The sequence below is a fragment of the Ammospiza nelsoni genome, chromosome 27 (assembly GCF_027579445.1).
Source record: "Ammospiza nelsoni isolate bAmmNel1 chromosome 27, bAmmNel1.pri, whole genome shotgun sequence".
NCBI lineage: Eukaryota > Metazoa > Chordata > Aves > Passeriformes > Passerellidae > Ammospiza > Ammospiza nelsoni.
In genome coordinates, this window is record NC_080659.1 from 5496744 (window position 1) to 5520183 (window position 23440).

General features: G+C 65.9%; 2 protein-coding genes across 2 annotated transcripts; one reads left to right on the forward strand and one right to left on the reverse strand.

Moving 5' to 3' along the window:
• The first annotated feature begins 68 nt into the window (after positions 1–68).
• On the forward strand, positions 69–23304 carry SEMA6B (semaphorin 6B). The gene is made up of 17 exons (XM_059489734.1): positions 69–88; positions 13828–13976; positions 14651–14780; positions 15271–15331; positions 15546–15608; positions 15916–16017; positions 16791–16881; positions 16955–17074; positions 17163–17251; positions 17677–17894; positions 18667–18798; positions 19208–19357; positions 19820–20014; positions 20976–21116; positions 21225–21302; positions 21442–21500; positions 21577–23304. Exons 2-17 carry the CDS (start codon positions 13862–13864, stop codon positions 22560–22562), a joined length of 2730 nt encoding a protein of 909 aa, XP_059345717.1. The 5' UTR covers positions 69–88; positions 13828–13861; the 3' UTR covers positions 22563–23304.
• LOC132084754 (basic salivary proline-rich protein 4-like) lies at positions 9566–13474 on the reverse strand. The gene is made up of 4 exons (XM_059490013.1): positions 13441–13474; positions 11734–11922; positions 10274–10896; positions 9566–9664 (listed from the first exon to the last, which is right to left on the reverse strand). Exons 1-4 carry the CDS (start codon positions 13472–13474, stop codon positions 9566–9568), a joined length of 945 nt encoding a protein of 314 aa, XP_059345996.1.
• Positions 23305–23440: the final 136 nt, after the last annotated feature.

Here is a 23440-nt window from a genome sequence, read left to right on the forward strand (position 1 = left end):
GGAGCCGAGCGGGGCCGGGCCGAGCTCTGCCGCTGGGCGCAGGTGCGCGGAGCCCCGAGCCCCCCCCGGACCCCCCCGGGACGGAGAGGTAAGAGCGCGGCCGGTGCCCCCCCCTGCCCGCCCCCCTCCCCACGCGCTCCCGTCCCGCTCCATCCTCCTCCTCTCCGCCTCTCCATCCGCTGCCCCTCCTGGGGTGGGGGGGAAGGGAGAAAAGGGGGTGCCCCCCCCCGGCCCTCCCCCCTCCCGCCGCCGCCGCTGCTGCATCGGGAAGCGGCGCTTTTGTTAGCGGAGCGGGCGGAACCTTGAAGGGTCACGGGCTGGAGGGGCCCCCCCCCGCGCCCCCCAACCCGCAGCCCTCTGCGCCCCCTCCCCGCAGCCTGAGCCCCCCCGGCACCGCTGCCCCCCCAGCACCTCCATCCCGCATGGCCATCCCCACCCCGGCACTCCGGGGGGGTCCCACCCGCACCCCAATTCTTCCATCCCGCACCTCCAGCCCTCCCCTGCACCCCTCGAGCATCCCGGCACCCTCATCCCGCACCCCCGAGACCCTCCCCGCACCCTCATCCCGCAGCCCCATGCCCCCGCCCCAGCCCCCCTGCTCTCCCCAGCACCCCCATGTGCCCCCCCAGCACCCCGATACCCCCCCATCCTCATCCTCATCCCCCAGCACCCCGATACTCCCCCATCCTCATCCTCATCCCACCCCCCCAGCGCCCCCATCCCGCTCCCCTCTCCCCATCCCGACACCCCCCGCACCTTGAGCCCCCCCATCCCCTTCACCCAGCACCCCGGCCCACCCCCATCCCCTCCCACGCCCCCTCCCACCCATCAGCCCCCCCGGAGCGGCACCGCGACCCCCCCCCAGCCCCGGGACACGGCGGGGGGCGCGGGAACCGGAGCCCCCCCCGCCCCGAGCCGGGAGGATGGGATGGGAACGGGAATGAGGATGAGGATGAGATGGGGTTGAGATGGGGATGAGGATGAGGATGAGGATGAGGATGAGGATGAGGATGAGGATGAGGATGAGGATGAGGATGAGGATGAGGATGAGGATGAGGATGAGGATCGGGGGGTGTCTCTGCTTCGTCGCGCTCCGTTTTGCCTCCGCTGTTTCTTTGGGCAGCAGCCAGGGCTCGTTGTTGTTATTTTTTGGGGGGGGGGGGTGAAAAGGAGGGGTCCCTCTGTGCCCCCCACCCCCGGCAGCCTCGGCTGAGCTGGGGGGGTCCGGCCGGTGCAGCCCCCAAAAGGGAGCAGCGAGGCTCAGCCTGGGGGGGCTCAGTGCTTGTGCCCCCCCCAATAATCCCGCAGGGCTGGGTGGGGGGCACAGCGAGACCCCCACAAACGCAGGGGGTGCCCGGCTCTGTCTCGGGGCCGTAACTTGGTGGGAACAGGAGTTGGGGGGCAGCCGGCAGGAGTGGGGGACCCGCCGTGCACGGGGGGGGGCTCTGACACCCCCCCGATACCGGGGCAGGGCTGGGGGGGCTCCGTGGCCCCTTTTGGGGCTCAGCACCGCTGCACCGAGCCGAGGGGGGACCCCGAACCACCACGGCTGGGGGGGCTCTGCCTGACCCCAATCCTCCCCTGCCGCCCTCACTTGGGGTGTCCCGAGCACCCCCAGACCCAGCAAAGCCCCCCGCCCCCCCCAGCCTGCCCTCCATGCCCGCATCTCCCACAGCCGTCAGGGACTGGGGGCACCCCGAGCCCCCCCCATGGGGCAGAGGGGAGTGGGGAGCCCCTCCCTGCGCAGGGGATTTGGGGAGGGGGCTCAGCACCCCCCGTTAGAGCGGGGGGGGGGGGCGATGCCCACGGGGCTGTGCCATCGGCACGGGGTGACCTTGGGTGAGCTCTGCCTGCTGCCGTGCCTCAGTTTCCCTTTGCCGAACCAGGTCATGAGCTCGGGGGGGCTGCAGAGGGGACTCCCAATCCATCCCCCAGCCCTGGGGTGCGGGGGGGGGGGTCAGACGCCTGCCATGAGTGACCCCCCCGCGTTGGCACCGCTTGCCTGGGGGGGTGGGGGTGACAATGGCACCGCCGTGTCCCCCCCCGGATGTGTTTGGGTCCGGCAGGGCCGGGTCCCACCCTGGGGATGTGCTGGGGGGGCACAGGGGGGGCAGAGCTCCCTGCCCTACAGACACAGCCTGGCGAAGGGTTGGGTCGCTTTGGGGCTCCCCCCGGGCCGTGTACCCCACAAAACGACACCAAGGGTTGGGCTCCGTCCCGGGGTGCCAGGTCCGGGCAGTGCCCTGTGTCCCCCACACGGGGTGGGTGCTGTGGGTGTCCCCGCTGGGTGCTGGGGTGCCATCCCAGCGTGTCCCCGGTGCTCTGCAGCCCCCGGGCAGTGTCCCCGGGGTGCCACGGAACTGGGTCACCGCTGCCACCGCTGCCACCGGGGCACGTGGCTGTGTGGGGGGACAGGAGGTGGCCCCGGGCTCGGCTTCAGCTCTGGGGGTGCCAGGGGCAGCTCGGCCCCCACCAGCAGTGCCAGGGGTGTCAGTGTGGGGGGCACAGCTCATCCCCCCTCCCCAGAGCCCCCCATGGTTCTGGTGACATTCCCATAAACAAAGGGGGGCGGCCCAGCTCAGCCACAGGGGTGCCCATGTGTGTCCCCCATGGCAGAGCTGTCCCCTCTGGGGGGGCTCCTGTGCCCCCCAAACCAGGGCTCTGCTGGCTCTGTGTCCCTCCCAGCCCCAGCAGGAGCCCCCAGGCACGGGACAGGGCAGCGACACCGGGCTGGGTGTCCCTGTCCCCACAGGCTGGGTGTCCCTGTCCCCATGAGCTGGGTGTCCCTGTCCCCATCGTGCTGGCCGTCCCTGTCCCCATGAGCTGGGTGTCCCTGTCCCCACAGGCTGGGTGTCCCTGTCCCCATGGTCTGGGTGTCCCTGTCCCCGTGAGCTGGGTGTCCCTGTCCCCACAGGCTGGGTGTCCTTGTCCCCATGGTCTGGCTGTCCCTGTCCCCGTGGTCTGGGTGTCCCTGTCCCCATTGGGCTGGCTGTCCCTGTCCCCATGAGCTCGGTGTCCCTGTCCCCATTGGGCTGGATGTCCCTGTCCCCACAGACTGGCTGTCCCTGTCCCCATTGGGCTGGATGTCCCTGTCCCCGTGGTCTGGGTGTCCCTGTCCCCACAGGGCTGGGTGCCCCTGTCCCCACAGACTGGCTGTCCCTGTCCCCATGAGCTGGCTGTCCCTGTCCCCATTGGGCTGGGTGTCCCTGTGGTCTGGCTGTCCCTGTCCCTGTGGTCTGGCTGTCCCTGTCCCTGTGGTCTGGCTGTCCCTGTCCCCTCGGCCCTGGCTGGTTCGGCTCCCAGTTCAACCAGTAACTGCTGCGCTGCCACCCTTGCTCCCCTGGCACTGCTGGGGCACGGCCGGGCCCTGCCCGCCAGGCCCTGAGCTGGATGCAGATCCCTGCTGCAGTGCCGGATGCGGTTTGTATCCCCAGACAAGCTGGAATATTTTTAATTAAACCTGCCAGTTTGGATGCGATTTCGTTTCTCAGTGGGCTGAGCTGCGCCGGGCCCTTGGAGCATCTCCCAAAGCTGGGGCCAGATCCCAGCTCCTGTTGGGGGTGTTGGCACAGGGCACGGTGACACGGACGCGGGGCAGGGACAGCGGGCATGGTGACACTGGCACCGCACTGTCCAGGGTGGCTTTTCCTCACTGTGCCAGGCCGGCAGGGTCGGGATGGTTTTGCTGTGGTGGCATTTGCTGCGTTTGGGGGACATTAAAGAGTGGCAAAGCAAAGCAGGAGCGATCCCAGCTCCGTGCAGGAGCCGAACCTGTTGGTGCCCATCGTGAATTGGCACCAGAGCCTTGGGATCTGCGTCCCAGGGAGCTCCAGGCTCTGCCCCCCGTGCCCAGGCTGGGGCTGGAGGTGGAACCAGAACAGGGCACCCCAAGGAGGCTCTGCAGCCCTGGCAGTGCCCGCCCCAGCAGCAAAGGGCACACGATGGCCTCGGTGCCATCCAGGGACCCCCAGGCTGTGGTGGCATCCCCCAGAAGGGGATGATGAGGGGTTGGATTCCCTGGGTGAAGCAGGGGGAGAGGAAGAGCAGCGGGCTGGCACAGAGGAGCTCCCAGAGGGGCTGCCGTGCGCTAGCGGGATTTTGCTCCCTATTTAATTACAGTTTTGTCAAATTAAAAAAAAAAAAAAAAAAAAAAAAGAGGGGGATAAAGAGATCCCTCTCGTGTCTTTGTGGCGGCTCCCAGCAGCCGGTTAATTAAACAGCGGTGCTGAAGCCACCGCTCCCCGAGGAGCCCTGCCAGGCTGGGGCTTGGCACCGCACCTGGGCTCCAGCTGAGCCCAGTTCGGGCAGGTGGTGGCACGACAGTGACAGTGGCAGTGGCTGTGGTGGCAGTGGCAGTGGTGGCGGTGGCAGTGACAGTATCTGTGTCTGTGGCAGTGTCAGTGGCAGCAACGGTGGCAGTGGTGGCAGTGACGGTGGCAGTGTCTGTGTCTCTGTCTGTGGCTGTGGTGGTGGCTGTGGCAGTGACAGTGTCGGTGGCAGTGGTGGCAGTGACAGTGGCAGTGGCAGTGCCAGGGTTGTGGCTGTGGCAATGCCAGTGGCGGTGGCAGTGGCAGTGAGTGACAGTGGCTGTGGTGGCAGTGTCCTGGCAGTGACAGTGGCAGTGGCAGTAGCAGTGGCGGTGGCAGTAGCTGTCACTGAGGCAGTGACAGTGGCAATGGATGTGGTGGCAGTGTCCTGGCAGTGACAGTGGCAGTGGCAGTAGCAGTGGCGGTGGCAGTAGCTGTCGCTGTGGCAGTGACAGTGGCGGTGGCAATGGATGTGGCAGTGGCAGTGTCTGTGTCTCTGTCTGTGGCTGTGGCAGTGGCAGTGGCAGTGGCAGTGGCTGTGGTGGCAGTGGCAGTGGTGACAGTGGCAGTGTCAGCGGCTGTGGCAGTGGCTGTGGTGGCAGTGGCAGTGGCAGTGGTGATGGTGGCAGTGTCGGTGGCAGTGGTGACAGTGGTAGTGTCTGTGTCTCTGTTTGTGGCTGTGGCGGTGGCAGTGGTGACGGTGGCAGTGTCGGTGGCAGTGGTGACGGTGGCAGTGTCGGTGGCAGTGGTGGCAGTGGCAGTGGCGGTGGCAGTGGTGACGGTGGCAGTGTCGGTGGCAGTGGTGGCAGTGGCAGTGTCAGCGGCTGTGGCGGTGGCAGTGGTGACGGTGGCAGTGTCGGTGGCAGTGGTGGCAGTGGCAGTGTCAGCGGCTGTGGCGGTGGCTGTGGTGTCGGTGGCAGTGTCGGTGGCAGTGGTGGCAGTGGCAGTGTCGTGCCGATGCGCCGTGGCTAATCCTCACTCTTGCCGTGTAATCCCGCCCGCCGGGATAATCCCATCAAACCCGGCAGCGCCGCGGCCGAGCTCAGCGCCGCCTTTGGCGCCGGGGGGATCTGGGAGGGACACGGGAGGGGACACGGGAGGGGACACGGGAGGGGACACGGGAGGGACACGGGAGGGGACACGGGAGGGACACCGGAGGGGACACGGTGGCCCCGGGGCAGCGGTGGCTGCGGGAGGGACCGTGGGGGCTCAGGTGGGGAAACTGAGGCACGGAGCAGGAGCAGGAGTGGAGGGAGGCAGCCCCGGGGTGATGAGGAGGGTGGGACGGGTCACCCCGAGAGACGCGTGGTGGGAGCACCGCGGGCATTTCTGAGCGCCCCATCCATCGCCTCCCGCCGGGAACGCCGGGCCGCAGCGCCGGGCAAGCGGGAAGGGTCAGGGTGGAGCTCTGGGAGCTGAGATCCGTCCTCGCCCTGTGCCCAAAATAACCCGGCCGTGCTGGGCTCCGTCCCTCGTGCCAGCCCTGCGTGTGCAGCCCCGGTCACACGTGGGACAGCCGTGACCGCACCTGTGCGTGTGTGACACACGGCACCCCATTCACACCTACGCACGTGTGACACCCCCTGCACAGACACACCGGTGCCACCCGGTGCCCGCACGCTGCCACGCACAGGTGCCAGCTGGTGCCCACATTCCTGCACGTGTGTCACCCGGTGCCTCCTGCCAGCCCTGCACACGCACGCTGACAGTGACATGTGACACGTGTGACACCTGCTGTGCACACCGACACCTGCACACACGCACGCACGGCACACACGCATGGCACACGGTGACACCCCCCGCGCACGGATCGCACCTGGCACACCTGGCAGGGCCTGGCAGGGGACAGGGACGCCCTCGTGCCCTGAGGCTTTTGGCGCCGGCGGTGGCGGTGGCGGTGGGGGTGGCAGTGGCAGTGGCAGTGACAGTGGCAGCGGTGGCAGCAGTGATAGTGGCAGTGACGGTGACATTGGCAGTGGCAGTGGCAGAGACAGTGGCAGTGACGGTGACAGTGGCAGCGGTGGCAGCAGTGGCAGTGGCAGTGACGGTGACAGTGGCAGCGGTGGCAGCAGTGGCAGTGGTGGCAGTGGCAGTGGCAGTGACGGTGACGGTGACAGTGACAGTGACAGTGACAGTGGCAGCTGTGGCAGCAGTGGCAGTGGTGGCAGCGCCGCCAGAACCAGGAGCGGCTCCGAGGGCGGCTCGGCCGCTCGGACCTTCCGGCGAGGCGGCAGCGCGGAGGCGGCGCTGGGAACAATGGCCCTTTGTTCTGAGCCGCTGGCACCCCGGAGCCCGGCCTGCATCCCAGAGCCTGCATCCTGCATCCCATCCTGCATCGCAGCCTGCATCCTGCATCCCAGCCTGCATCCCAGAGCCTGCATCCTGCATCCCAGAGCCTGCATCCTGCATCCCAGCCTGCATCCTGCATCCCATCCTGCATCCCAGCCTGCATCCTGCATCCCAGCCTGCATCGCAGCCTGCATCCTGCATCCCAGCCTGCATCCCAGAGCCTGCATCCTGCATCCCATCCTGCATCCCAGCCTGCATCCTGCATCCCAGCCTGCATCCTGCATCCCATCCTGCATCGCAGCCTGCATCCTGCATCCCAGCCTGCATCCCAGCCTGCATCCTGCATCCCATCCTGCATCCCAGCCTGCATCCTGCATCCCAGCCTGCATCCCAGCCTGCATCCCAGCCTGCATCCTGCATCCTGCATCCCAGCCTGCATCCTGCATCCCAGCCTGCATCCCATCCTGCATCCCAGCCTGCATCCTGCATCCTATCCTGCATCCCAGCCTGCATCCCAGCCTGCATCCTGCATCCTGCATCCCAGCCTGCATCCCAGCCTGCATCCCATCCTGCATCCCAGCCTGCATCCTGCATCGCAGCCTGCATCCTGCATCCCATCCTGCATCCTGCATCCCAGCCTGCATCCCATCCTGCATCCCAGCCTGCATCCTGCATCCCATCCTGCATCCTGCATCCCATCCTGCATCCTGCATCCCAGCCTGCATCCTGCATCCCAGCCTGCATCGCAGCCTGCATCCCAGCCTGCATCCTGCATCCTGCATCCCAGCCTGCATCCCAACCTGCATCCTGCATCCTGCATCCCAGCCTGCATCCTGCATCCTGCATCCCATCCTGCATCCCAGCCTGCATCCTGCATCCCAGCCTGCATCCCAGCCTGCATCCCATCCTGCATCCCAGAGCCTGGATCCTGCATCCCATCCTGCATCCTGCACATCCCAGCCTGCATCCCCTCCTGCATCCCAGAGCCTGAATCCTGCATCCCCGAGTCCTGCTTGCATTTCAGCCTGCCATCCTGCATCCCATCCTGCATCCCAGAGCCTGAATCCTGCATCCCACAGCCCTGCCTGCATCCCAGAGCCCAGCCTGGTTCCCATCCTGCATCCCATCCTGCATCCTGCATCCCATCCTGCATCCCATCCTGCATCCCACAGCCCGGCTCGCATCCTATGCCCTGACCTGCATCCCACTCCATACCTTGGCCTGCATCCCTGCCTGCATCCCATCCCACATCCCACCCTGTCCCCTAACCTAGCCTGCATCCTCCATCCCATCCTCCATCCCATCCTCCATCCCTCCCTCCATCCCATCCTCCATCCCATCCTCCATCCCTCCCTCCATCCCATCCTCCATCCCATCTTCCATCCCATCCTCCATCCCATCCTCCATCCCATCCTCCATCCCATCCTCCATCCCATCCTCCATCCCATCCTCCACCCCATCCTCCCCGCTGCCTCCAGCCCACGTCCCCCTGCACATCCCACATCCCTGCTCCATCTGCACATCCCCTGCACCCCCTGCACCCTCCCTCCTCCTCCCCCCACCCTCCCCCCATCCCCCAGCACTGCCAGGGCCCATCCCAGCCCCTCTGGGGGGCTCAGGGGTTGGGGGTCACCCCACAAACCCCCACCTGTCCCCAGCACAGAGGACACTTCCAAAACAGACAGCAGGATGGAGAGGGTGGGGAGGAGGAGGAGGAGGGTGAAGGCTCACGTGCTCTCACCCACACCTTGGCACCGGATGCCACTTGTCACTTTGTCACCCTCTGGGCACAGCAGGAGTGGCAGGAGGAGATTTGTCTCCTGTCCCCTCTGGTGTCCCCATCCCGGGTGTCCCTGGGAGGTGGGGGGCTCCAGGAGGGCAGGGGGGCACCCTCAGTGCCACCTGCAGGGCCATCATCACAGCAGGGGACAGCACTGGGTGACACTGAGGTGACACTGAGGTGACCTGCCACCCCCAGCCCCTCTCTGCCCATTGAAGCCAGCAGATATTTATATTTTAACTTATTTAAATACAAGTAGGAGTTTGAAGATAATCCCAATGGGAACTGCTGGTTCTGGGCCTGCAGAGTGGAGCAGCCCCATTGTCCCCAGCAGGGCAGCATAGGTGACATGGGGAAGGGGGCTTGAATCCAACAAACCCCCCAAAATCCCCAAAACCAGCTTTGTTAGGGATTAAAAACTGACCTGGTTTTGGGGCTGACCCTTGGTCCCGACCTCCCAGAGCCTCCCCCAGCTCCTCTGGCTCTGGGATCGGTGGCTTGGGATTGTGGGGCTGCTCCCTGAGCACTGGGGTGGCTTTGGGGTGGCTTTGGGGTGCGTTTGGGGTGGTTTTGGGCTGAATTTGGGACGGGTTTGGGGTGGGTCTGGGGTGATGTTGGTGAGTTTGGGGTGGGTTTGAGGTGGGTTCGGGGTAGGTTTGGGGTGGATTCACGGTGGTTTTGGGGTAGATTCAGGATGGGTTTGGGGTGGGTTTGGGGTGAGTTTGGGGTGAGTTTGAGGTGGGTCTGAGGTGGTTTTGGGCTGACTTTGGGATGGGCTTGGGGTGGCTTTGGAGTGGGTTTAGGGTGGGTTTGTGGTGAGTTTGGGATTAATTTGGGGTGGGTTTTGGGTGGTTTTGGCATGGGTTTGTGGTGAGTTTGGGATTAATTTGGGATGGGTTTTGGGTGGGTTTGGGGTGGATTTGGGGTGGATTTGGGTGGGTTTGGGGTGGGTTCAGGATGGATTTGGGTGCCTGTGGGTGCTGTGGGTGTGCTCAGCAGCCTCCCATCCCCGGAATGCCGGGGCTGCCTGTCCTGCCTGTGATTGCAGGGCTCCCTGAGCCGGGTGTAAACACTGCACGTGTTGTTACTGCAGTGGGGCTGGGCCGGGAGCTGCTGCCCCTCAGGGATCCCGTGGGGACACGGGAAGGGGACACTGGGGCACTGTGACACCCTGGGCACGGGGGCTCCATCAGGAGGTGACAGGAGCCCCCGGGGACAGGGACGGGACAGCGGAGGTGCCCTCCAGGACTGGCATGGCTCTGGGCGGGGGTTCCAGGGCGGTGCCAGGCTGGGGCAGGAACGGGGGTTCCCTCTTCCCTCCCCAAAGGGGAACTGAGGCACGAGGCCGGAGGAGGTGACTCGGAGCTGCTCCTGTCACCGCCCTGGGGCCATGCGGGTGACAAAGAGGGGTGGCAGGGTGACACCGAGGGGACCCCGCCAGGGCACAGAGCCCCTGGGGTGGCACAGGACCCGGGTGAGTGCCCTGGGGACAATGGGAATGAAGGGAATGGGTGAAGTGGGGCTTTGGGGACAGGGGGGATGAGAGCAATGGGTGTTTTGCAGGGACAGGAGGCTCAGGCGTGTGCCTGCCCTTTGGGGACAAGGGGGGTGACAGTTTTTGGGGGCACAGGGGGGAATGTGTGGCTTGGGGAGAGCAGAGGACGCGGGAGGATCCTGTCCCATAGAACTGGGGGGGGACAAGGGGACAAAAGCAGTGAACTGGGGGGACAACAGGGGACAATGGCTGTGAATTGGGAAGGGGGGGACACACAGCCCTCCGTCTGCCACCCCCTCTGTCCCCCCCCCCCCGGGGTTTATTTCGGCGTGACGCGTGATCCTCCTCGCTAGGAAACCGTTCTTAATATGCAGATGAGCCTGGATTTAATATGCAAATCACCATGCGGCTCTGGCCGGCCACCAGCGCCGGCGGCTGCCGGAGGGGACGTGTCGGGGCACCCATGGGTGGCACCCGGGGGGCATCGAGGGGGCTCCCAGCAACCGGGGCCACCTCTGGGCACCCACGGTGGGCGACAAAGCCGCCCAAGGTGACCGCGGGGTCCGCACCGTCCCAGTGCCCTTGGTCGCTGGTGGTGTCCTGGGGGGCTCGGAGCTTGTGTCCCCACCCGGGGGGCGATGGGGAGGGGACAAGGGACAAGGGACAAGGGACGGGGAGCGGGGCTATAAACGGCAGCTGTAAGCGGAGCCGGTAACCGGAGCGGGAGGCCCGCGGGGACATTTGAGCCGCCGGCGGGGCCGGGGAAGCGCCAAGGTAAACGGTGGGTGCTGCGTCCCCCCCCGGGGACCCCCGCGTCCCTGTCCCCGCCCGGGGACCCCCCCGGTGCTGCTGCTCCCCCGAGCTCTGGGCAGCTCCGCGGCTCTGGGGGCGCTGCCCGCAAAGGGGGGGACCCTCGGCAGGAGACGGGGACGGGGACGGGGACGGGGACAAGGCCAGCGCGCGGTGCCAGGTGGCCGGGGTGACATTTGCTCCGGCCCTGCCGTGGGGACAGCTGCTTCCTGGCTCTGCCATCCGAACCGGGCCCGGAACGGAAACCCGGGGGGGGCTCAGCCCCCCGGCCCCGGCGGCAGCGGCAGCTGGGACTGGGGAGGGGGCAGCGCTTGGGGGGGCTCTGCTGGTGACCCCCAAACCCCTCCGTGGCAATGGGGGTGGCGCTGTGTGACCCCACTGAGCGAGCGCGTTTTGGGGGGCTGGAGCGTGTGTGTGTGTGTGTGGGGGGGGTGTAAATGCCTCATTAGCATAACTAATTACCGATTTCTTATTGGCGTTGGGCGCCTCCTGAAGGAAATGACCCCAAAATCCGGCATTAGACGGACGGAGAGGGATGTGGATATTGAGATTATAGCAGGGAGGGGAGTCCCAAAAAGCTGAATTTTTGGAGATTTCATTGTTGGTGTGCTGCGCCTTTGCCACCCCCCATCCCTCAGTGTACCCCCCCTTGCCAGATTGTCCCCTTCCCAATGTCCCCCCATTCTCCAGTGTCCCCACCATTCTTCAGTGTCCCCTCTTTTCCCCTTTCCCATTGTCCCCCGTGTTTCCCGGGCTGTGTCCCCCTTCCCTGGTGTCCCTCCCTTCTCGGTGTCCCCCCCATTCCCGGCGTGTCCCCCCCTCTTTCCCACTGCCCTCCTTAGGGGTTTATGACAATGGGGGACCCTTGGGGGTGTCCCCGCTGTCCGTCTGTGCCCGCTCCGTGTCCGGGGGGCTCTCAGGGTCCCTCCGTGCCGCTGTTTTCCCGCGGTGCCGCTCGGGGGGGGTCCCAGGGGTGCCCCCCCGGTGACAGCTGCCGGGGCGGGGGGGGTTTGGTGGCTCCGGTTACGGTGACATCAACCCTACCTTCCCACCTGGCGCGGGCGGGGGGCGCGGGCCCCCTCCCCGGGGGTCGCGGGGGGTTGGTGTGACAGCTGAGCGCCTCTCGGGGCGTCCTGGAGGGGGGGGTGGCACATGGGACCCCCCTGGCAGCCCCGGGGACAGCGGTGACACCGGGCGGCGGCGGAGGCGGCCGGAGCGGCTCAGGTGGGCAGAGAGCGGGGCTGGGGGGGGGCGGATGGCACGGGAGGGGCTCCCACCCCCCCCGGGAAGGGACGGGAATGGGGGGGCCCCCCGGCAGGGACACCCCTCGGTGGGATCAGAGATCCCGCCGCGCTCAGAGCCGCTGGGATTGCAGCAAGAGGGGGACACCGGGGCTGCCCCCCCCCTTTCCTGCCCCATTCCCCAGTGCCGGGGGTCGCGGAGGTGCTGGGGAGGGGGGGTGGGACAGACCGAGCAGCTCCGGCCGCCCCCCAAAGTTTTGTGTGTGGGGTGAGGGCTGAGCGCGCTCTGCCGTGGGGAAACTGAGGCACGGAGCAGGGACGGGGATGAGGGACATACCCGGGGCCGCTCCCCCGCTCCGTGTCGGGGACACCCGAGTGGAGACCCCCCCTCACCCCCGGCGCACCCGCCTGTCCCCCCACGCTGCCTCAGTTTCCCCACAGCCGCACCGGTGACCGTGCCCCTGCTCCGCCGCTGCCATGAATGGGTCCCTGTTTGTCACCCCCCCCGCGGCCGTGTCCCCCTCCCCGCCGTGCCCCCTCCTCCCCGTGCCCCCCTCCTCCCGCCGCTGCCTTTTCTTTCCCCGCACAATCGCGGGCATTTATGGCGCCGGAGGCTCCGCTCGCCCCGCGCCGCTCGCTGGCACCGCCCGCCCGGGCACGGTGGCACCGGAGCCCCGCTCGGGGTCCCAGGCCCCCCCCGAACCCCCCAGCGAGGATTCCCACCGAGCCCTGCCCTGGGGTGGCTTTTGGGGTCCCCCTTCATCCCTCCGGCGTTTGGGGGCTGTCGGGTGCCGCTCTGTGACAAACCGGGCACAAACGCTCGTTTCCTGAAATCTGGGGACACCGCGGGGACAAAGCTGGGTGTCACTGGGAGCTGTGGCACTGTGGGGACAGGTTTGGGTGTCCCAGGGTGGTGACACCCTGAGGATGGGGTCAGTTGTCCCCAGAGGGGCTGTGACACCAGGTCGGGTCCCCCCGGGGTCACCTCCTGCCCCGGGCTGTGACACAGCAGGGTCGGGGTCAGATGTCCCCGGGGGCTGTGGCACCGCCAGGGGACGGGCTGGGGACAGTGCTGGGTCTCACGGGGGGGGCGGTGACACCACGGAGGGGCTGGGGACGTGTCCTGTGACCCCCAGAGCCCACAATGTCACCGTGCTCAACCCCACACAATGTCACCGTCCCGGTCCCCACAATGTCACCGTGCCCGGTCCCCACAATGTCACCGTGCTCAACCCCACACAATGTCACCGTCCCGGTCCCCACAATGTCACCGTGCCCGGTCCCCACAATGTCACCGTGCTCAACCCCACACAATGTCACCGTCCCGGTCCCCACAATGTCACCGTGCCCGGTCCCCACAATGTCACCGTGCTCAACCCCACACAATGTCACCGTCCCGGTCCCCACAATGTCACCGTCCCGGTCCCCGCGAGGGACGAGGGCGCCGCTTCGATCGCTCCCGCTGCCGGCTCCCATGGAATTAATGATCAATTAATTCCCTGCCCGGCTGCTAATTACCCAGCCCCTCGGGGACGCGCGGCAGGGTGGCCATGGTGGCCCAGCGTGCTGAGGGGACACTGGCGGTGCCACCGGGGCCGTTTGGGTGTGGGGGATGCCGTGACACTCTGAGGCGTCCCTGGAGATCTTCCACGACATCCCGGTGGCGTTTCGGGAGGGGGAAGAGCCTCTCTGGCTTCCCTCTTGTCCCCGTGTCCCCGTGTCTCTCTGTCCATGTGTCCTCACCCTCCTGTCCCCATGTCCCCGTGTCCCCAACCCCTTCCCCACGTTCTGCTGGTGACAAACCCCAGCACGGCCCCGATGAGGGGAGGCACCCTCGGGTTTGGGGTGCTCGGGGGGGTTCCCCGTGGGTGCCGCCCCCTCCCAGCCCCTTACCTGTGCCCGCAGGTGCGGTGGGTGCCCTGGCAGGGCGGGGGCCACCATGGCACCCCCAGCCCGCGTGCCCCTGGTGCTGCTGCTGCTGCTGGCGGCCGAGAGGACGGCGAGGGGCACCTTCCCCGAGGAGCCCGGGCCCATCGCCACGGCCCCCCCGGACTGTGAGTGCCCCCCGGGGTGGGGGGCATGGGGGGCTGCAGTGGGGCACGGGGGGCACTGGGGCACGGGGGGCACTGGGGCGTGGAGGGCACGGCTTGGCATGGAAAGGGAAGGAGACACTGGGGCATGGGGGGCACGGCTTGGTATGGAAAGGGAGAGGGGCTGGGGCATGGGGGGCACTGGGCATGGGGGGAACTGGGGCACGGGGGGAACTGGGGCACGGGGGGAACTGGGCATGGGGGGCACTGGGCATGGGGGGCACTGGGGCACGGGGGGCACTGGGCATGGGGGGCACTGGGCATGGGGAGCATGGCCTGGCATGGAAAGGGAGAGGGGCTGGGGCACTGGGGGCACAGCCTGGCATGGAAAGGAAGAGGCCCTGGGGCACAGGGGGCACTGGGGCATGGGGGCACAGCTTGGCATGGAAAGGGAGAGGGGCTGGGGGGAATTGGGGTGAAGAGAAAAGGGGCACCCAAGAAAGAGTTTTGGAATAGGACAGGACAGCACCAGGGCTGGGCTTTGGGGTATTTTTGGAGGTACCTATGCAAGGGTTTCTGGGGTGCTTTGGGGTCAAGGCAGGCGAGGGGCACTCATGGGAAGGGATTTTGGGCTGGTGGCAGCAGGGAGGTGACCCGGGCTGTGTGGGGGTGCCCGTGTGACCCCCGTGCCCCCCCAGATGTGAAGCACTACCCCGTGTTCGTGGGGCACGGCACCGCCCGCCCGGGGGGCCCCGAGATGGGGGGCACCCAGCGCCTCAACATCCAGCGCATCCTCAAGGTCAACAGGACCCTCTTCATCGGGGACAGGTCTGGAGCCGGCACCCCAAAACCTCCCTTCAATCATGGGGGGCACCCCACACCCTCCCCACTCCTCTCTGCTGGGGAGGAGCCTGCCTGGGGCACCCCAAACCTGCCATGGGGCACTGGGGGGGTCACTGGCACTGACACTGCCCTGGTGATGGTCACTGTCCACCCCAGCACCCCAAACCTCCCTCATTTTCCACCCCAGCACCCCAAACCTCCCTCACTGTCCACCCCAGCACCCCAAACCTCCCTCATTGTCCACCCCAGCACCCCAAACCTCCCTCACTGTCCACCCCAGCACCCCAAACCTCCCTCATTTTCCACCCCAGCACCCCAAATCTTCCTCATTGTCCATCCCAGCACCCCAAACCTTCCTCATTGTCCACCCCAGCACCCCAAACCTTCCCGGGGCGGGTGGGGATGGATCCTGTACCCCCAGTGCTGAGGGCACACCCCAGCTGGGGGGTGGTGACACCCGTGTCCCCCTCCCCAGGGACAATGTCTATCGGGTCAGCCTGGAGCCCAGCGGGGCTGCTGAGATGCGCTACCACCGCGTGAGTGCTGGGGTTCCAGGGGGTGCTGGGGGTCCCAGGGGGTTCTGGGGGTTCCAGGAGGTGCTGGGGTTCCAGGGAGTTCTGGGGGTCCCAGGGAGTTCTGGGGGTCCCAGGGAGCTCTGAGGGGTCTCAGGGAGCTCTGGGGGGTCTCAGGGGGGTCTCAGGGGGGTGCTGTTGCCTTGTCCCCGTCCCCACACTGCTTTTCCCCACCCAGAAGCTGACGTGGCGCTCGAATCAGCACGACATCAGCATCTGCAGGATGAAGGGCAAGCACGAGGTACAGCTGTGGGATCTGCACCCCTGGGGACCCTCCGGGGCCGTGTCACACCCTGTCCCCTCCCCAGTGTCACCTCCCCACTCCCTCCCAGCGGCTGAGTCACTGATTTATTGGCCGATTGGCTAAATTGGTTTGTAATTAATTCTTGGGGGCCAGAAATCCCATTGCCAGCTCCCATATGTGCAGTTTTGGGGTGAGAACAGCCCCCCCAAGCCATCCCTTGGCAATGATGAGGGCCTGGGTGGGGTGGGATGAGGTGAGGGGGGTTTTGGGGTGCTGAGGGTGACGGTCCCCTCTCCTGGCACAGGCAGAGTGCCGAAATTTCATCAAGGTGCTGCTGGTGAGGAACGAGAGCCTCCTGTTCGTCTGTGGCACCAACGCCTTCAACCCCGTCTGCGCCAACTACAGCGTGAGCCCCCGGGATGGGTCACTGTGAGGGAGGGGCTGCGGCCAGGGCAGGAGGGGGCACCCATGGGAAGGGTTTTGGGCACCCATGGGAAGGGTTTTGGGGTGAAGGCAGAAGGGGGCACCCATGGGAAGGGTTTTGGGCACCCATGGGAAGGGTTTTGGGGTCAGGGCCGGAGGGGGCACCCATGGGAAGGGTTTTGGGGTCAGGGCAGGAGGGGGCACCCATGGGAAGGGTTCAGGGGTCAGGGCAGGAGGGGGCACCCATGGGAAAGGTTTTGGGGTCAGGGGAGAAGGAGGCACCCCTGGGAAGGGTTTTGGGGTGAAGGCAGAAAGGGGCACCCATGGGAAGGGTTTTGGGCACCCATGGGAAGGGTTTTGGGCACCTATGGGAAGGGTTTTGGGGTGAAGGCAGAAAGGGGCACCCATGGGAAGGGTTTTGGGCACCCATGGGAAGGGTTTTGGGGTGAAGGCAGGAGGGAACACCCATGGGAAGGGTTCGGGGGTCAGAGAAGGACAGAACACTCCTGGGAAGGGTTTTTAGGTCAGGGAAGGAGGGGGCACCCATGGGAAGGGTTTTGGGGTGAAGGCAGAAAGGGGCACCCATGGGAAGGGTTTTGGGGTGAAGGCAGAAAGGGGCACCCATGGGAGGGGTCTGCAGCATCAACACCTTCAGCCCTGTCTGTGCCAGCTGCATCCAGAGCCCCCCTGGGGATGGGGACCCCGGGTGCCCCCGTGCCCGGGTGCGTCCTCACGTCCCCCTGTCACCCGCTCTAGATGGACACGCTGGAGCCCGTCGGGGACAACATCAGCGGCATGGCCCGCTGTCCCTACGACCCCAAGCACGCCAACGTGGCCCTGTTCACAGGTCAGCGGTGGCACTGCCAGCGTCACAGCGGGCACGGCGTCCCCAAACCCCGCTGACACCTTGTCCCCTGCAGGGGGGATGCTCTTCACCGCCACGGTGACGGATTTCCTGGCCATCGACGCCGTCATCTACCGCAGCCTCGGGGACAGCCCCACCCTGCGCACCGTCAAACACGACTCCAAGTGGTTCAAAGGTGTGTCCCCACCCTGGGCCGTGCCAGGACAGGGCACGTGTCCCCTGTGACCCACGCTGGGCCATCCCTGACCCTGCTGCCCCCGCAGAGCCCTACTTTGTGCACGCCGTGGAATGGAGGAGCCACGTCTACTTCTTCTTCCGCGAGATCGCCATGGAGTTCAACTACCTGGAGAAGGTGGGACCTGTCCCGCTGGGAGGGAGATGCACAGAATGCACAGAATTCCCCAAATTCTCCCAAATGCACAGAATGCACAGAACTCACAGAATGCACAGAATTCATAGAATCACTGGGTTGGAAGAGACCCTAAAAGCTGTTGAGTCCAACCCAGCCCCAACACCTCAACTCAACCCTGGCACCCAGTGCCACATCCAGGCTTTGTTAACACACCCAGGGATGGTGACTCCACCACTTTCCCAGGCAGAACATTCCAGAACTTTCCTGTAAAACACTTTTTTCCCAATATCCAACCTGTATTTCCCTTGGTGCTAGATGGTCCCACAGCTCCCTTCCAATCCAAACCATTCTGGGATGCCCACAGGGACACCCAGGGTGGGGACAGCAACACAGGGGTTGGGTGGTGATGGGTGTCCCCCCCGCAGGTGGTGGTGTCACGGGTGGCCCGGGTGTGCAAGAACGACATGGGGGGCTCGCAGCGGGTGCTGGAGAAGCAGTGGACGTCCTTCCTCAAGGCCCGGCTCAACTGCTCCGTGCCGGGCGATTCCCACTTCTACTTCAACGTCATCCAAGCCGTGACGGACATCCTGGAGCTGGACAGGCGCCCCGTGGTCCTGGCCGTGTTCTCCACGCCCACCAACAGGTCAGAGCCTCCTGTGCCCTGCCCAGACTGCCCGGGCTCAGAGCTGGGTGCCAGCTGGCGTCTGGGTGGGATCAAAGCTGGATCCTGAGTGGGATCAAAGCTGGATCCTGAGTGGGATCTGGGTGGGATCAAAGCTGGATCCTGAGTGGGATCAAAGCTAGATCCTGAGTGGGATCTGGGCGGAATCAAAGCTGGATCCTGAGTGGGATCAAAGCTGGATCCTGAATGGGATCTGGGTGGGATCAAAGCTGGATCCTGAGTGGGATCAAAGCTGGATCCTGAGTGGGATCTGGGCGGAATCAAAGCCGGATCCTGAATGGGATCTGGGTGGAATCAAAGCTGGATCCTGAGTGGGATCTGCATGGAATCAAAGCTGGATTCTGAGTGGGATCTGTGTGGGATCAAAGCTGGATTCTGAATGGGATCTGTGTGGGATCAAAGCTGGATCCTGAGTGGGATCTGGGTGGGATCAAAGCTGGATTCTGAGTAGGATCTGTGTGGGATCAAAGCCGGATCCTGAGTGGGATCTGCGTGGGATCAAAGCTGGATCCTGAATGGGATCTGTGTGGGATCAAAGCTGGATCCTGAATGGGATCTGCGTGGGATCAAAGCTGGATCCTGAGCGGAATCTGGACAGAATCAAAGCTGGATCCTGAGTGGGATCTGGGATGGGTCCTGGACAGGAAATGGGCTCGTTTCCATTTGGGATGTGCAGGGCCCCTGGCACTCGCTGGGGCCTCCCCGTGCTCACCCCACAGCCGTGTCCCCACAGCATTCCCGGCTCCGCCGTCTGCGCCTTCGACATGACCCAGGTGGCCGCCGTGTTTGAGGGACGGTTCCGGGAGCAGAAATCACCCGAGTCCATCTGGACACCCGTGCCAGAGGACATGGTGCCAAAGCCACGGTGAGGGACAGGGCTGGGGACAGGGCTGGCAAGGACTGTCAGTGGCAGGGACAGTGATGGGACTGCGGAAAGGAACAGGGATGGGGACAGGGACAGGGATGGGGACAGGGACAGGGATGACAACCATGGCAAATACCAGCTGGGAAGGGGACAGGGATGGGGACAGGGGTGATGACAACCACAGTCAGCACCTGCTGAGAATGGGACAGGCATGGGGACAGGGGCCAGTACCTGCTGAGAAAGGGACAGGGATGGGGACAGGGATGGGGACAGAGATGGGGACAGGGGTGATGATAACCATGGCCAATGCCAGCTGGGAAGGGGACAGGGGTGATGACAACCATGGCCAGTACCAGTGGGGCTGGGGACAGGCTGGGGACAGCGCCACTGAGCCGTGCCCTGGCTGCAGGCCCGGCTGCTGCGCGTCCCCGGGGATGCGCTACAACTCCTCCAGCGCCTTCCCCGACGAGATCCTCAACTTCGTCAAGACGCACCCGCTGATGGACGAAGCGGTGCCAGCCCTGGGCAACGCCCCCTGGATCCTCCGCACCATGACCCGGTGGGTGCCCGAGGGGCTTGGGGACCCTGGGAGGGCTGGAAGGGGCTGGGAGGGGCTGGCCAGAGCCTCCCGTGCTGCCTTTCCATGCTTGTGTCAGCGCTGGGAGCGCTGGGAGAGCTGATAAATCTCATACACTTTGCAGTCGAGATTGTCTCGTCCTAATTAAATCTGCCTTAATTGCTGCTTGATGGGGAATTAATCAAGCCGCGCTCTTGGGCCGCAGCCTCCCGCCGGCAGGGCAGCCGGGGTGTGAGCAGGAATGGGGACAGGGACAGGAATGGGGACAGGGAGCTGGGGATGGGGAGTGGGAATGGGGACAGGGATGTGGGGCTGGATCTGGGGACACAGGGCTGGGGATGGGGACATGGAGATGGGGATGTGGGGCTGGGGGTCTCACTCTTTCCCCCTCCCTGGGACCCCTGGATTCCCCCACACCCCAGCACTGCTCCCTCCCCCACGCAGGTACCAGCTCCGTAAGATCGTGGTGGACAACGCGGCGGGGCCGTGGGGCAACCACACCGTGGTGTTCCTGGGCTCCAGCACCGGCACCGTGCTCAAGTTCCTCATCCTGCCCAACGCCACCAGCAGCCCTGGGCCCGCTGCCCCCGGCAGCCAGAGCGTCTTCCTGGAGGAGTTTGAGACCTACCAGCCCGGGAGGTGAGTGCCAGGGTGCCAGGGGAAGGGGCAGCAAAAGGGGTGGGTGGGGTGCTCAGATGGATGGATGGATAAGGGAGGATGGATGGATGATGGATGGATGAGGGATGGATGGATGGATGATGGATGGATGGATGGATGGATGGATGGATGGATGGATGGATGGATGATGGATGGATGGATGGATGGATGGATGGATGGATGGATGGATGGATGATGGATGGATGGATGGATGGATGGATGGATGGATGGATGGATGATGGATGGATGGATGGATGGATGGATGGATGGATGGATGGATGGATGATGGATGGATGGATGATGGATGGATGGATGATGGATGGATGATGGATGGATGATGGATGGATGATGGATGGATGGATGGATGGATGGATGATGGATGGATGGATGATGGATGGATGGATGATGGATGGATGATGGATGGATGATGGATGGATGATGGATGGATGGATGGATGGATGGATGGATGGATGGATGGATGGATGATGGATGAATGGATGGATGGGTGGATGGATGGATGGATGGATGATGGATGGATGATGGATGGATGATGGATGGATGGATGGATGGATGGATGGATGGATGGATGGATGGATGATGGATGGATGATGGATGGATGAATGGATGGATGGATGGATGATGGATGGATGGATGGATGGATGGATGGATGGATGATGGATGGATGGATGGATGGATGGATGGATGATGGATGGATGGATGGATGATGGATGGATGGATGGATGGATGGATGGATGGATGGATGGATGGATGATGGATGGATGATTGATGGATGGATGGATGGATGGATGGATGGATGGATGGATGGATGGATGAGAGGGATGCAAGGCTGGCGGGAATGGATGAGAAAGCCTCCTCTGGACTGGGCCAGGCTTTGGAGGGCCCCCCAGCACTGGGGCCATGATGAGCTCTGGTCTGTCCCCAGGTGTGGCCGGGACACGGAGGACGAGCGGCGGCTCCTGGGGCTGGAGCTGGACAAGGCTGCGGGGTCCCTGCTGCTGGCCTTCCCCCCGTGCGTGGCCAGGGTGCCTGTGGCTCGCTGCCAGCAGCACTCGGGCTGCATGAAGTGAGTGCCTGGCGCTGGGAGCGTGCCTGGGGAAACTGAGGCACGGCACAGGCCGGGGTGCTGTGTTCCCCCATCAGGGCTGACCCTGACATCTCTGCTCCCTGCCAGGAACTGCCTGGGCAGCCGGGATCCCTACTGTGGCTGGACACCCGAGGGCTCCTGCATCTTCCTGGAGCCCAGCCCCAGGTAACGCTGCCAGGCCTGGGGACCTGTGGGGGACAGTGGTGTCCCCAGAGAGCTCCTGCAGCCCCCATGCAACTGACGGGAGCTGGGAGACCCTGCCAGGCCATTTGGGACCCACTGACCCCCCAATTTGTCCCCCCAGGGTGACCTTCGAGCAGGACATCGCCGGCGGCAGCACATCCCACCTGGGCGAGTGCGAGGGTGAGTGCGGGGCCGGGGCCGGGCTCGGGGACGCGGTGGCGGCGCCCGCGGGTCCCTGACGTGTCCCCGCCGCCAGGGCTGGTGACGGAGAGCTTCGTGGACGAGCCGGACGGGCTGGTGTCGGTGAACCTGCTGGTGATCTCCTCCGTGGCCGCCTTCGTTATCGGCGCCGTCATCTCCGGTTTCAGCGTGTGCTGGTTCGTCGGGCACCGGGACCGCAAGGAGCTGGCGCGGCGCAAGGACAAGGAGACGATCCTGGCGCACAGTGAGTCGGTGGTGAGCGTCAGCCGCCTGGGCGAGCGGCGGGCACGGGGAGCGCTGCTGGCCCCGCTCATGCCCAACGGGTGGCCCAAGGAGCTGGGCAAGGTCACCCAGCACGACCTGGACTCGGGGGTGCTGCCCACGCCGGAGCAGACCCCGCTGCAGCAGAAACGCTGCCCCGGAGCCCTCCAGAACTGCACCTGGGAGCAGAGCCACAACATCATCAACGCGGCCTTGCGGGACCCCGGAGGCGGCTCCGGCCCCGCGGGCACCGGCGGGCGGGGGCACGGCGGCTCCGGCCGCCCCCCGAGGGGCATCCCCCTGTCCTGCCACGCCATCCTGGTGGACCAGGAGCTGGAGGCCGAACTCAGCGACTCCTCAGGTGACGGGCACTGGGCTCGAGACGCTCAGGAGGGGCCCCGCACCCGGCAGCACCCGCCCGCCGGTGCCCGCCGCCAGCCCCGCAGCTCCTACGGCGATTTCGGGGGGACGCCGCACCCCAGCCCCGAGCGCCGGCGGGTGGTGTCGGCACCCAGCGGGGACGGGAGAGACTTTACCGAGGGGCCGCCCTGGCACCCCGAGCAGCTGAACTTCAACGCCAACAACGGCACGGGCCGCCCCGGCGCCCACCTCAAGAGGAACCACACGTTCAACAGCGGCGAGGCGGCGGCGGGCGGCTACGGGCGGCACGGGACGGGCACCGGGCACCGGGCAGCGCGGGCACCGGGCACCCCGCGGCCGCTGACGGACCTGCAGCACCTCCTGCGCTACGGCGTGGAGCGGACTCCCTCGGGAAAATAGGGTGGCACCTGTGCGCGTCCCCCGGCCAGGACACTGATGGGGACCCGGCTCGCTGGGGACAGGGACGGGCACGGGCTGAGGTGCTGCGTGGGTGAGGGGGGACAGGCACCCCCTGGGTGCCCCCGATAGGGTTTGGGGGTGCCCCCGGCTGGCGTGGGGCAGTGCCCTGCGCTCCGGCTGCGTTGTTGTCCCTTTGCCGGGGTGGAGCGTCCAGCGTGTCCCCTCCCCAGGCCGGAGCCAGGGCCCGCAGCACCCTGGGGGCAGCAGGATGGACAGACGGACACGGGCACTGGGCTGTGCCCCCCAGCCCCGCAGCCCTGCAGTGGCACCCGGGGGTGCTGCCACCCCCCTGGGGACACCCGGCCGGCGGTGCTTTGGTTGTGGTGATGGAACCTGGTGAGCGTTTTGGGGGCGGGGGGCTGGGGGCCCCCCGAGTGTGGCAATATCTGGGGATGGGGCACACTCCCACCCCCAGTCTGGGGTCAGCCCTTTCCCAGTGCCAGCCTGGGGGTTGCCCATCCTTCCCCCCCCGGCACCCCCTCCTGGAAAGCACAGCCGGGGTGGGGGGCACGGCGGGGGGGTCCCCACCGAACCCACTCTCTGCTGGCAAAGGGTGCCCTTTCGGTGCCACCCCTGCCCGGCACCCACCCGGGGTGGCGTGTCGCGTCGCGGGGGAGTGGCAGGTCCCCAGGGGGTGGCAGGCTGTAAATAGGGCAGGGGGCGGCGGGAGCCCCCCCCAGCGGCCATGCATGCGGCCGCCCGCGGGCTGTACCCCGCGGCCCCAATAAACACCCGGTTACCGGAGGCGACTCCCCCGCCGCCGCCTCGGCACCTTCTTCACCCCCCGGGAGCCGGGGAGGGGGGCACAGGGCTGGGGG

What these genes read in the sequence shown, in the direction of transcription:
- LOC132084754 (XM_059490013.1), bottom strand. Translation starts at nt 13,474, where the DNA reads ATGGCCACCCTGCCGCGCGTCCCCGAGGGGCTGG. An exon ending in GCGCCCCCCGCCCGCGCCAG is followed by an intron (nt 10,897 to 11,733) that starts GTGGGAAGGTAG and finishes TTCGGATGGCAG; the next exon opens with AGCCAGGAAGCAGCTGTCCC. An exon ending in TGGCCGGCCAGAGCCGCATG is followed by an intron (nt 9,665 to 10,273) that starts GTGATTTGCATA and finishes TTCCTGCCCCAG; the next exon opens with CCTGGCACCGCCCTGGAACC.
- SEMA6B (XM_059489734.1), top strand. Translation starts at nt 13,862, where the DNA reads ATGGCACCCCCAGCCCGCGTGCCCCTGGTGCTGCTGCTGCTGCTGGCG. An exon ending in CTGAGATGCGCTACCACCGC is followed by an intron (nt 15,332 to 15,545) that starts GTGAGTGCTGGG and finishes TTCCCCACCCAG; the next exon opens with AAGCTGACGTGGCGCTCGAA. An exon ending in ATCCTCCGCACCATGACCCG is followed by an intron (nt 19,358 to 19,819) that starts GTGGGTGCCCGA and finishes TCCCCCACGCAG; the next exon opens with GTACCAGCTCCGTAAGATCG.